This window comes from Mizuhopecten yessoensis, unplaced genomic scaffold (genome assembly GCF_002113885.1).
Source record: "Mizuhopecten yessoensis strain PY_sf001 unplaced genomic scaffold, ASM211388v2 scaffold7833, whole genome shotgun sequence".
Taxonomy (NCBI): domain Eukaryota; kingdom Metazoa; phylum Mollusca; class Bivalvia; order Pectinida; family Pectinidae; genus Mizuhopecten; species Mizuhopecten yessoensis.
The window spans coordinates 421,426-432,957 of NW_018407245.1; the positions used below are offsets into that span (position 1 = coordinate 421,426).

Genomic DNA, 11,532 nt, shown 5'->3' on the forward strand with positions numbered 1-11,532 from the left:
TACAGTGATGGTGTTTACAGTGATGGTGTTTACAGTGATAGTGTTTACAGTGATGGTGTTTACAGTGATGGTGTTTACAGTAATAATGTTTACATTGATGGTGTTTACAATGATAGTGTTTACAGTGATAGTTTTTACAGTGATAGTGTTTACAGTGATGGTGTTTACAGTGATAGTGTTAACAGTGATGGTGTTTACAGTGATGGTGTTAACAGTGATGGTGTTTACAGTGATGGTGTTTACAGTGATGGTGTTTACAGTGATAGTGTTTACAGTGATGGTGTTTACAGTGATAGTGTTAACAGTGATGGTGTTTACAGTGATAGTGTTAACAGTGATGGTGTTTACAGTGATAGTGTTAACAGTGATGGTGTTTACAGTGATAGTGTTAACAGTGATGGTGTTTACAGTGATAGTGTTAACAGTGATGGTGTTTACAGTGATAGTGTTAACAGTGATGGTGTTTACAGTGATAGTGTTAACAGTGATGGTGTTTACAGTGATAGTGTTAACAGTGATGGTGTTTACAGTGATGGTGTTTACAGTGATGGTGTTTACAGTGATAGTGTTTACAGTGATAGTGTTTACAGTGATGGTGTTTACAGTGATAGTGTTAACAGTGATGGTGTTTACAGTGATGGTGTTTACAGTAATAATGTTAACAGTGATGGTGTTAACAGTGATGGTGTTTACAGTGATGGTGTTTACAGTGATAGTGTTTACAGTAATAATGTTTACAGTGATGGTTTTTACAGTAATAGTGTTTACAGTGATAGTGTTAACAGTGATGGGTGTTTACAGTGATGGTGTTTACAGTGATGGTGTTTACAGTGATGGTGTTTACAGTGATGGTGTTTACAGTGATGGTGTTTACAGTGATGGTGTTTACAGTGATGGTGTTTACAGTGATGGTGTTTACAGTGATGGTGTTTACAGTGATGGTGTTTACAGTGATGGTGTTTACAGTGATGGTGTTTACAGTGATGGTGTTTACAGTGATGGTGTTTACAGTGATAGTGTTTACAGTGATGGGTGTTTACAGTGATGGTGTTTACAGTGATGGTGTTTACAGTGATGGTGTTTACAGTGATGGTGTTTACAGTGATGGTGTTTACAGTGATGGTGTTTACAGTGATGGTGTTTACAGTGATGGTGTTTACAGTGATGGTGTTTACAGTGATGGTGTTTACAGTGATGGTGTTTACAGTGATGGTGTTTACAGTGATGGTGTTTACAGTGATGGTGTTTACAGTGATGGTGTTTACAGTGATGGTGTTTACAGTGATGGTGTTTACAGTGATGGTGTTTACAGTGATAGTGTTTACAGTAATGGTGTTTACAGTGATGGTGTTTACAGTGATGGTGTTTACAGTAATAATGTTTACAGTGATGGTGTTTACAGTGATAGTGTTAACAGTGATGGTGTTTACAGTGATGGTGTATACAGTGATGGTGTTTACAGTGATGGTGTTTACAGTGATGGGTGTTTACAGTGATGGTGTTTACAGTGATAGTGTTTACAGTGATAGTGTTTACAGTGATGGTGTTTACAGTGATAGTGTTTACAGTGATGGGTGTTTACAATGATAGTATTAACAGTGATGGTGTTTACAGTGATCTGATAGTGTTTACAGTAATAGTGTTTACAGTGATAGTGTTTACAGTAATAGTGTTTACAGTGATAGTGTTTACAGTAATAGTGTTTACAGTGATAGTGTTTACAGTGATGGGTGTTTACAGTGATAGTGTTAACAGTTATGGTGTTTAGAGTGATGGTGTTTACAGTGATAGTATTTACAGTAATAGTATTTACAGTTACAGTGATAGTATTTACAGTAATAGTATTTACAGTAATAGTGTTTACAGTGATAGTGTTTACAGTGATAGTGTTTACAGTGATGGGTGTTTACAGTGATAGTGTTTACAGTAATAATGTTTACAGTGATAGGTGTTTACAGTGATGTGTTAACAGTAATAGTGTTTACAGTGATAGTGTTTACAGTAATAGTGTTTACAGTGATAGGTTTTTACAGTAATAGTGTTTACAGTGATTGGTTTTTACAGTGATAGTGTTTACAGTAATAGTGTTTACAGTGATGGAGTTTATAGTGATATTGTTTACAGTGATGGGTGTTTACAGTGATGTGTTAACAGTAATAGTGTTTCCAGTGATTGGTTTTTACAGTGATAGTGTTAACAGTTATGGTGTTTAGAGTGATGGTGTTTACAGCGATGGTGTTTACAGTAATAATGATTACAGTGATGGTGTTTTCAGTGATAGTGTTTACAGTGAAAGTTTTTTACAGTGATAGTGTTAACAGTGATAGTGTTTACAGTAATAATTTTGTTTGTGTTAAACAGGGTTCCACTCCCCCACAACTTCCTGGCCTGTGGTGGGGACCCTCATGATCGAGCCAACAGAGTCGGAAGACAAGGAGGAGCTAGACAGATTCTGTGATGCTCTAATAGGTAAACCTTTTAGAAGGAGCTGGCTTTGGAAACTTTAACAAAATAAGAAAAAAAGAATGTGTTAATGTTTTATGAACAGATACATTGTACTGTTGGTTGTGAAATACAGATTTTTAACACATTTTTAATGTTTCTTTTACTGTATTTCAGCTATTAGAAAAGAAATCCAGATGATTGAGGAAGGAAAAATTGATTCTCGAAATAACCCTTTAAAGGTAACTAAATAATCCTATAAAGGTTACTAAATAAACCCGATGAAGGTAACTAAATAACCCTATAGAGGTAACTAAATAACCCGATAAAGGTTACTAAATAAACCCGATGAAGGTAACTAAATAACCCTATAAAGATAACTAAGTAACACTATGAAGGTAACTAAATAACCCTTTAAAGATCTCATTCATAGATTTCGTTCTTGGAGCAGACATTTCCTTTGAGATAAACAATAATTAGGGCCCCGTATTGGTCCGATACGGGTGCCCTATAGTAATCACTCTGTCTGTCTGTCTGTCTGTCTGTCTGTCTGTCTGTCTGTCTGTCTGTCTGTCTGTCTGTCTGTCCGTCCGTCCGTCCGTCCACAAATTTTGTTCCTGACTGATAACTTTGGTATTTATTGACCAATGTACATGAAACTTGGTCAAGATGTTCAGTTCACAAAAATACACTTTGTGGTAAAAAGTCACGGTCAAAGGTCAAGGTCATTATATTCAAAGGTCAAGGTCAAATTTTGCATCTTTTCACTGATGAACATTTTGTTATGACATGATGAAGCAAAGTTGATCACAATTAAACAAGGAGTCAACTGACCAAAGTTCAAGGTCATTGGGTCAAAGGTCAAGGTTAAATTTTGTATCTTTTCACTGGTGAACATTTCGCTATGACACTTTGAAGCAATGTAGCTCAGAATTAAACAAGGAGTCAATTGACTAAAGGTCAAGGTCACTGGGTCAAAGGTGAAGGTTACATTTTGTACCTTTTCCCTGATGAACATTTTGTTATGACATTATGAAGCAATGTTGTTCAGAACTTAACACAGAGTCAACTGACCTTAGGTCCAGGTTACGGGGTCCAAAGGGTCAAGGTCAAGTTTTGTATTTTTCACTGATGAACATTTTGTTATGATATTAAGAAGCAAAGTTGGTCGGAATTAAAGAATAAGTCAACTGACCAAAGATCAGGGTCACTGGGTTAATGGTCAAGGTCATTTGGGTCCAAAGGTCAAAGACAAAGTGGATCTCTGACTTTGACCCTGGCTCTTGATGGAGGAGGTATATAAGGTGAAATAAAACAAATCAAAGCTAACAAATGAGTATTGCACCGGTATTTACATTTCTGTTAGCCCAGCAAATATGGAGGTGGAAGGAAACAAGACTCACATCATAGTACATGTAAAATGTATATTTTGCTTCCTTGCGATTCTTTTTGAAGGCCACATATCAAACGTCAAGTTCAGCGATATGGGCAGATTGCTTCTTGATGATTATGGGGGATATATTGCCACAAGACGGGGCCCTGACTGACCTGTCAGTGTTCTAGTTCTAGACTTTTTTTTGCAATGATGATGTGATCTTATCTATTAAATATTTATGTAACTTGTTTGATGACTTTATGCAGAATGCACCACACAGTCAAGCAGTTGTCATGGCGACACAGTGGGATTTCCCCTATACCAGGGAGGTGGCTGCTTTCCCATTGGTAAGTCTGGATATTTCATTGTTAGATTTTCTCAGTGAGACAAAGTATGCACAGTATATAGTTATATGCCATACTGGTTGTTAGTCTATAAATTAAACACATGTATAAATAGAAGCAAATTTTGTATATTTGATCACTCATCACACCCACACACCTGACATTGCCATATCTTTATTATTTCTTATATAAGTCCCGCAAGTTATTGTTTTCTGTTTAGAAATGATCTATTAAAGCCATAGTCATGCTAGAAAAAAAAGTTTCCAATACTTAGTTACAGTTTCTGGCAGTGGGACGAGGATCCTTAATGTTTCATTACCAACAATAGAAGTGTAACATATTGTCTGTTTCTTTGCAGCCCTATGTCCGACCAGAATCAAAGTTCTGGCCAACTGTGAGCCGTATTGATGACATTTTCGGTGACCAGAACCTGGTTTGTACCTGCCCACCAATGTCCAGCTATGAATCGCCCTTTGTAGACGAACTGAAAATGGAGAAGGTTTCTCAATGAGGACGGAGTTCGGGGAAACAGAGCACTTTCAGTATACTAAAGATCCTTGAAAAAGACAAGTCATAATGAAAACAGTGAGATCTGGACTATTATTCTGAAAGAAAAAGGTCTGAGAAAACCATTTATTTCCACTAATTAAACAGATGTTATTGCTATAACATAGATCTAGACTATAGGCGTTCACAAATTTAGCTAGAATTTCACGGTATTCGTGTCTTTAGTGTATTAACAACGTTCTGCCGATTCAGCTTTTAAATACAGATTAATCGAACATTATTTTGTTTATTTGATTAATTTAAACAAGGTTTGGCTGTTCAGAATATAAATCTTTGAAAATTAAGTTAAAGTCAGAAGTAGGTTGTATATAATACCTGTTTGACTGGCATGGATACAGTCAGACTTGTGTGTGTATGAGGGCGTGGATATCCACCTGTTTGAGGTGTGGGTACTCTGCCAGCTTGAGTAAGAGGGTGTGTGGAAACTCCGTCTGGCCTGTGTGTGAGGGCGTACAACTATTACGACCTATATCATGCTTCAGAGCAAGGATGTATATGAATCTGCTGAAATACATTTTACTTATTTAGAATAAGAAAATAATATATATTTAATACCTAAGTATTCCATCATGCATGCATCAGGTTTATATTGGTGGTTTTATTTGTGTTAGCGGTTATTATATTTGGACGAAATATGCAAGGTGCTCTAATTTCTTCTGATTTGTATTTTTTCTTCATTATTGTTCATGACCGAAAAGTTAAATATTTATAAAGCAAGAAGCAAAAGTAAAGTTAGCACATAGCTGAATAGTAACTATCTAGTTCAACTGATCCAGATGATGTTAGCACACAGCTAAATAATAACTATCTAGTTCAACTGATCCGGATCATGTTAGCACACAGCTAAATGCATACTTTGTGGTAGTACAGCTAATCTGAGTGATGATAGTACAAAGCTAAAAGCAAATTAATCTGAGGGGTGTTAGCTCACAGCTGAAGGCCTATTGTTTAGTACAGCTTAATCATCCGAGTGATTTCAGCACACAGCTTAACAGTATAGAAGTTAGCTCACACTAAACAGTATATATCTAGTGCAACTTACCCGAGGGATGGTAGCACACACTAAACAGTATATGTCTAGTGCAACTTATCTGAGTGCTCTTAGCACACAGCTAAACAGAATATCTCTAGTGCAACTTATCTGAGTGATGTTAGCAAACAGCTAAACAGTATTAATGTTAGCATGCCGTTTACCAGTATATACACAGCTGAAAGTGGATTATAAGGGATGAAGTTTTTCCTCACATGTCAGTTTCTCCATTCGTTATGCATCTTGTTACAGACATTTTATCTATGTGTACCAGTATATACACCGGTTTTGTAAATATTCCATATTTGATGACTATTTATGTTACTATCAAATGAACCACTGAAGAACCTCTGTGTTTTATGGTCTGTGTCACCTCCTCCAGTCCTGCGTTTATTTATTGTTTGTTTATCCTATGGTATTTATGATAAACAATCATCCACATTACCACAAACAGATCTGGGTTGCGTGACTGGTTGTGAGAAGGAACAGCTTATGGTAGTTAATCTCAGATGACAGAACACTTAAGTTACAATGTTATTGTGTGATGCCACTGTACGAATTGCTTCAAGTAAATATTGTGTCAAAGTGATTTTTGAAGAATATTTTCCTGCAGGTCCTGAGCCTCATTTTCCAAATTGCTATGAGTTCCATTACTAAGAGATATAGCGGACTCTCTAAACATTGGTGGACCCCTACAGGAACAGCATGAGTCTATAACTCAATTATGCTAGTCACAAAAACCACAGGTAGCCATGTAAACATGAACTCCACACCTCTTGGATTTCTGGTTTATTTTTTATATGGTTGAATGAACATTTTCGTGCAGTAAATTCCAATCAAACTGATCCAAGGTAAGAAAGAGGACCGCTCGGACCCAGTTTACATAACTGTGTAATTCCTTTAATGGTTAACAGTTTAACAGGTATGATGCCTTTAGGGTTATAAGTATACCTGTACTAAAGCAAGGTTAAGATAAAGTAGAGAATCATTATAAATTATAATACCAAACCTTTATAACACTGTGTCTGATTGGATGATACTGGTCACATGACAGGGTAATAAATCATCATGTCGACCTCACATGCTGAAGTTTCCCAGATCATATTTCTCTTACTCGGAACCTCTCTAGAAAAATCGTCAAGAGACACTTTGTGAAACGCTATTAACCCTTTCACCCCTATGTAACTTCAGTAAACTCTTCTATGCATTGATCTAGATGAGCCCATTATGGTCTACAGTGGTGAACGGGTTAACTTCGGAGAAACAAAGAATCCTGTTTCCCCTTCAATAAGGGCATTAAGGTTTATTTAACAGTGATACACACTTCATACAAACATCAGCTTCTCTACACAGTTATCTGGACATGTATATTGTATAATGTACATGTATATAATGTATAGAATATATCTTGAGTGTATATGAGTGTAGAAAAACTGAAATTTACATTTATTGTATTATGTACATGTAAATAATATATATTGTGTATGTGACAGTGTGAAGTAACTGAATTTTACATATATTATGTACATGTATATGATTTCGTATATGTCACGGTGAAAGGTAACTGAACTTTTTGTGAAAACTGTATAAAGAACTAGTTTTAATACTGTAGAAATGTTAGACATTGGACACCTGAGAACCAGACACTTTGGACGGGTATAAAAAATTGTGATGGATTTATAATTTTAAGGAAAATACCTAGTATTTGTACTACTGTTAATTGTCTTCAGTGTGACCCCATTCTATGTTACACCTGTTTGTTTTATTATGTTTACACATTGATAAATGTATTAGATACATTGTCATATTCCTGTAGGTGTTATGTATATATAACTGATGTATATAACACATGTATTAATATATCTTTTTAATTGTCCTTCTGATTTGAGATTTTTTTTATTATCATTTCCTATGCAATAGTTTTGACCAAACCAACACTTTTTTTCCTGATCTGATTTCTATTTTTCCAGTGTTTTGTCTCTTACATAATTCATGCTTTCAAACATGGGATCTGAATGATTTTTCGTCCATTGTTGAAGTATTTCTCAACATTTGTCTGAATATTGGAGTTCTTACGTTAATGGGGGTCGTTGTTGAACACGTTAAGAACTGGAGTATTTTGTTTCCTATGCGGTCTGAACAGGATACTACTGATTCTACTGTTCTGTTTGAAATATGATCTCTGACATTATTCGTCAAATGGAAAATGTATCAAAATGTGTTGCATGAAGAGGGATTAGAAAGCATTATATCCTCTCATTATATTTTTCCAATTTCACTGAAATGAATTCACCAACAGATTTCCAGTCCTGACAAAGAAATCCTGTAAATTTTTCTGAAATAATTCAAATATTTAAAAAACTTTAAAACTCAATGTATCTAAGAGGGTCTAGTGGAAATGCCACTTTAACACCATGAAGGGAGACAATTCATTGATGCATTGTGGCCATGTTTAAATTTTGATTTGAATAATTCATTTGTTTAAAACATTATTCTAAACATTTTCCACTGATGTATGTCTGAACAGTGCAGAGTTACACCCCTTTACACAGTAAAATCTTCCAAGTATGTTTTCCTCTGATTTAATGCTATTAATACAAACAGTGCTTATATTGTGTTAAAAGCCTGGTTCAGGCGAGGTGCCCCTGTTATAGCAGCTTTTATTTCATTTGTATATGTTTAGGAGTGGACACATACCTAGAAATCTATACTATACATGTTGTCTTGGGCATGTGGTCCAGTATGACATGTCTTTCTGATGACGTCATGAATTTTAAGTTTCGTTTGAGAAGTGATGAAGATAAAATGACATCACAATGTTTTTCTCCGATAATAAATGCATTTGATCTCCTAAATTAATAATCTTGCTTTTTTTTCCTTAAATTTTGAACCCTTGAATTAATCTTTTTTTGCTCAGTATTTCTATGGGTATAAAATATTTTTGGTGGATGCTGTTGCTATGGACTATCTTTGGTAGATGCTACTTTAAACCCAGTAGTTTTGGATGCTGACAAAAGGTATCTTAGATGGGAAACACTTTACAGCCAAACTCATTTTTGGTTGCTGCTGCAATTTCTGTTAAGTCAGTATCTTAGTTGAATGGTTCCACAGAGACTAGCTCTGATGGAGGTTTTTTGACATGAACATTTGGTGAAGTTGCTGTGGATCAGGCATCTTTGGACGATGCTGCCTTTAACAGTGTATCTGTATCTGAGGACGCTCTGACCGATGTTCTAGGGACCCAATATCTTTGGCAGCTGCTTCTATCTGATGGACTCGTGTTTTTGGTAGATGGTGCTTTGGAAATCATATCTAATGGAGACTGAAATATATAACTTCATCTATAATTGTATGCACTAAACTCAATATCGAAATCACAAGGTAAGATGTGCATGTTATTCATAGAACATTTTCCGTTATATTAGTGGTGATAGGGGAAACGGATCATAGTTTTGCTGCCTGCATGTGCTGCACTTAATTGTGGTAATCCAGATCGTGCTAGGATCTTCAGCTTCCGGTAATATCAGGAAATGTCCGTGCCATATTTCAAAATGAAAGATATCAAGTCTTCCTTCCTTCAGCTTAATGAAAGTGGATTTATCGACCTTTTAAAATCTCTGATGTCGAAGCTCTGATAGAGAAAGATACACCTCTTCGGACAAACATGACTACAATAAGGCCAATGCTCATTGATAAAATTGAAAAAGGAAAAAGGGATACCATCCACGATACTCCAGGGGTTACCATCCACGATAATCCAGGGGTTACCATCCTCATTACTCCAGGGGTTACCATCCTCGATACTCCAGGGGTTACCATCCTTGATACTCCAAGGGATACCATCCTCGATAATCCAGGGTTAACCATCCTCGATAATCCAGGGTTGCCATCCTCCATACTCCAGGGGTTACCATCCTCCATACTCCAGGGGGTACCATCCTCCATACTCCAGGGGTTACCATCCTCCATATTCCAGTGGTAACCATCCTCCATACTCCAGGGTTGCCATCCTTGATACTCCAGGGGTTACTATCCTCCATACTCCAGGGGTTACCATCCTCCATACTCCAGGGGTTACCATCCTCCATATTCCAGTGGTAACCATCCTCCATACTCCAGGGGTTACCATCCTCCATACTCCAGGGGTTACCATCCTCCATACTCCAGGGGTTACCATCCTTGATACTCCAGGGGTTACCATCCTCCATACTCCAGGGGTTACCATTCTCCATACTCCAGGGGTTATAATCATCCGTACTCCAGGGGTTACCATCCTCCGTACTCCAGGAGTTACCATCCTCCATACTCCAGGGGTTACCATCCTCCATACTCCAGGGATTACCCTCACTTTCGCTCTCTGCAACTTTGAAATATGTCATAGCAAAATTGAAGGCAGTCAGCTAGCTATTTGATTGGTCTCGGGTAAAAATAAAACCTGGCTAATACATGTCATTTGAAGATTACAGAGGAGCGACACCCTACTTCAAAGCCTGTCATTTTTACCATTATGTATTGGCTAGCCCCTTTTGATGTACATCAAAGGATCAAACTAGTTTTCGTCCTGACATGTCCCAGGGGTGCAGAGAGCGTAAGTGGGCCGTATCAAGGAAATGATCGTTCAGTGGTGTGACACATTATTGGACACCGTCCGCTTACGACTTCAACTGAGGCAAGGACGTATTGGACAAAGGTCATACAAACAATTGACCAAACACCAGCAAATTGATTATCATTCCCAAAAAACTTGTAGAATGTGGTAAGGACTATAAAAAGCTTTTTAGACTGAATAGGAACCCATCATGCATACGAAAGGTGAAAACATCCTGCTATGCTGTCCATCCAAATTAAGTCTTGGCCTACAAAATTACGGATTTCTTAATGAATATTATCATACCATACTTCATACAATGATCCCTATCATTACTAATGAAATCCAATCGTTGGTGATAAACTGACAGCTCGCACCAACAAACCTAGACAGATTGCGCAAAGTTTGTATGCTTCCTATAATTACCTTAATCAAGTGATTGGCTGTCAGAATTTCTTTATTTTTCAAGAAAACTAATGACTACCGTTCAACAGCCACACATGATCAAATCTACCTTTCTTATGAAGATGTTAGAAAGAATTGGGTCCCAGCGTTTAGAGGTTTATTTCAATAAAACACCAGTTGGTCTATCATATCTGCCAACTTCGATAACAACAATATCCACCCGGAGCTGTCGTTTCTTATATTAAACTTCAGAGAGTTCCTTGAAGCTATGAGACTAGCAAAAACTAAGGAGCTCTTCACATCAATGTGGCTAGCAAACTTTAAGGAGCTCCCTAGATCAATGAGGCTAGCAAACCTTAAGGAGCTCCCTACATCAATGGGGCTAGCAAACCTTCAGGAGCTCCCTACATCAATGAGGCTAGTAAACCTTAAGGAGCTTCCTACATCAATGAGGCTAGTAAATCTTAAGGAGCTCCCTACATCAATGAGGCTAGTAAACCTGAAGGAGCTCCCTGCATCAATGAAGCTAGTAAACCTTAAGGAGCTCTTTACATCAATGAGGCAAGCAAACTTTAAGGAGCTCTCTACATCAATGAGGCAAGCAAACCTTAAGGAGCTCCCTACATCAATGAAGCAAGCAAACTTTAAGGAGCTCTCTACATCAATGAGGCAAGCAAACCTTAAGGAGCTCCCTACATCAATGAAGCAAGCAAACTTTAAGGAGCTCTCTACATCAATGAGGCAAGCAAACCTTAAGGAGCTCCCTACATCAATGAAGCAA

General features: G+C 37.2%; 1 protein-coding gene across 1 annotated transcript in view; it reads left to right on the forward strand.

Annotated features, from left to right (window-relative positions):
• The window catches only part of LOC110454425 (glycine dehydrogenase (decarboxylating), mitochondrial-like), a 52,830-nt gene extending 44,217 nt beyond the window's left edge, over positions 1 to 8,613 (forward strand). Inside the window, exons 22-25 of the mRNA XM_021503913.1 lie at positions 2,362 to 2,469; positions 2,620 to 2,684; positions 4,084 to 4,164; positions 4,520 to 8,613. Of these exons, the coding sequence (XP_021359588.1) occupies positions 2,362 to 2,469; positions 2,620 to 2,684; positions 4,084 to 4,164; positions 4,520 to 4,672 (407 nt within the window). The 3' untranslated portion in view covers positions 4,673 to 8,613. The remainder of the gene's footprint in view (positions 1 to 2,361; positions 2,470 to 2,619; positions 2,685 to 4,083; positions 4,165 to 4,519) is intronic.
• Positions 8,614 to 11,532: the final 2,919 nt, after the last annotated feature.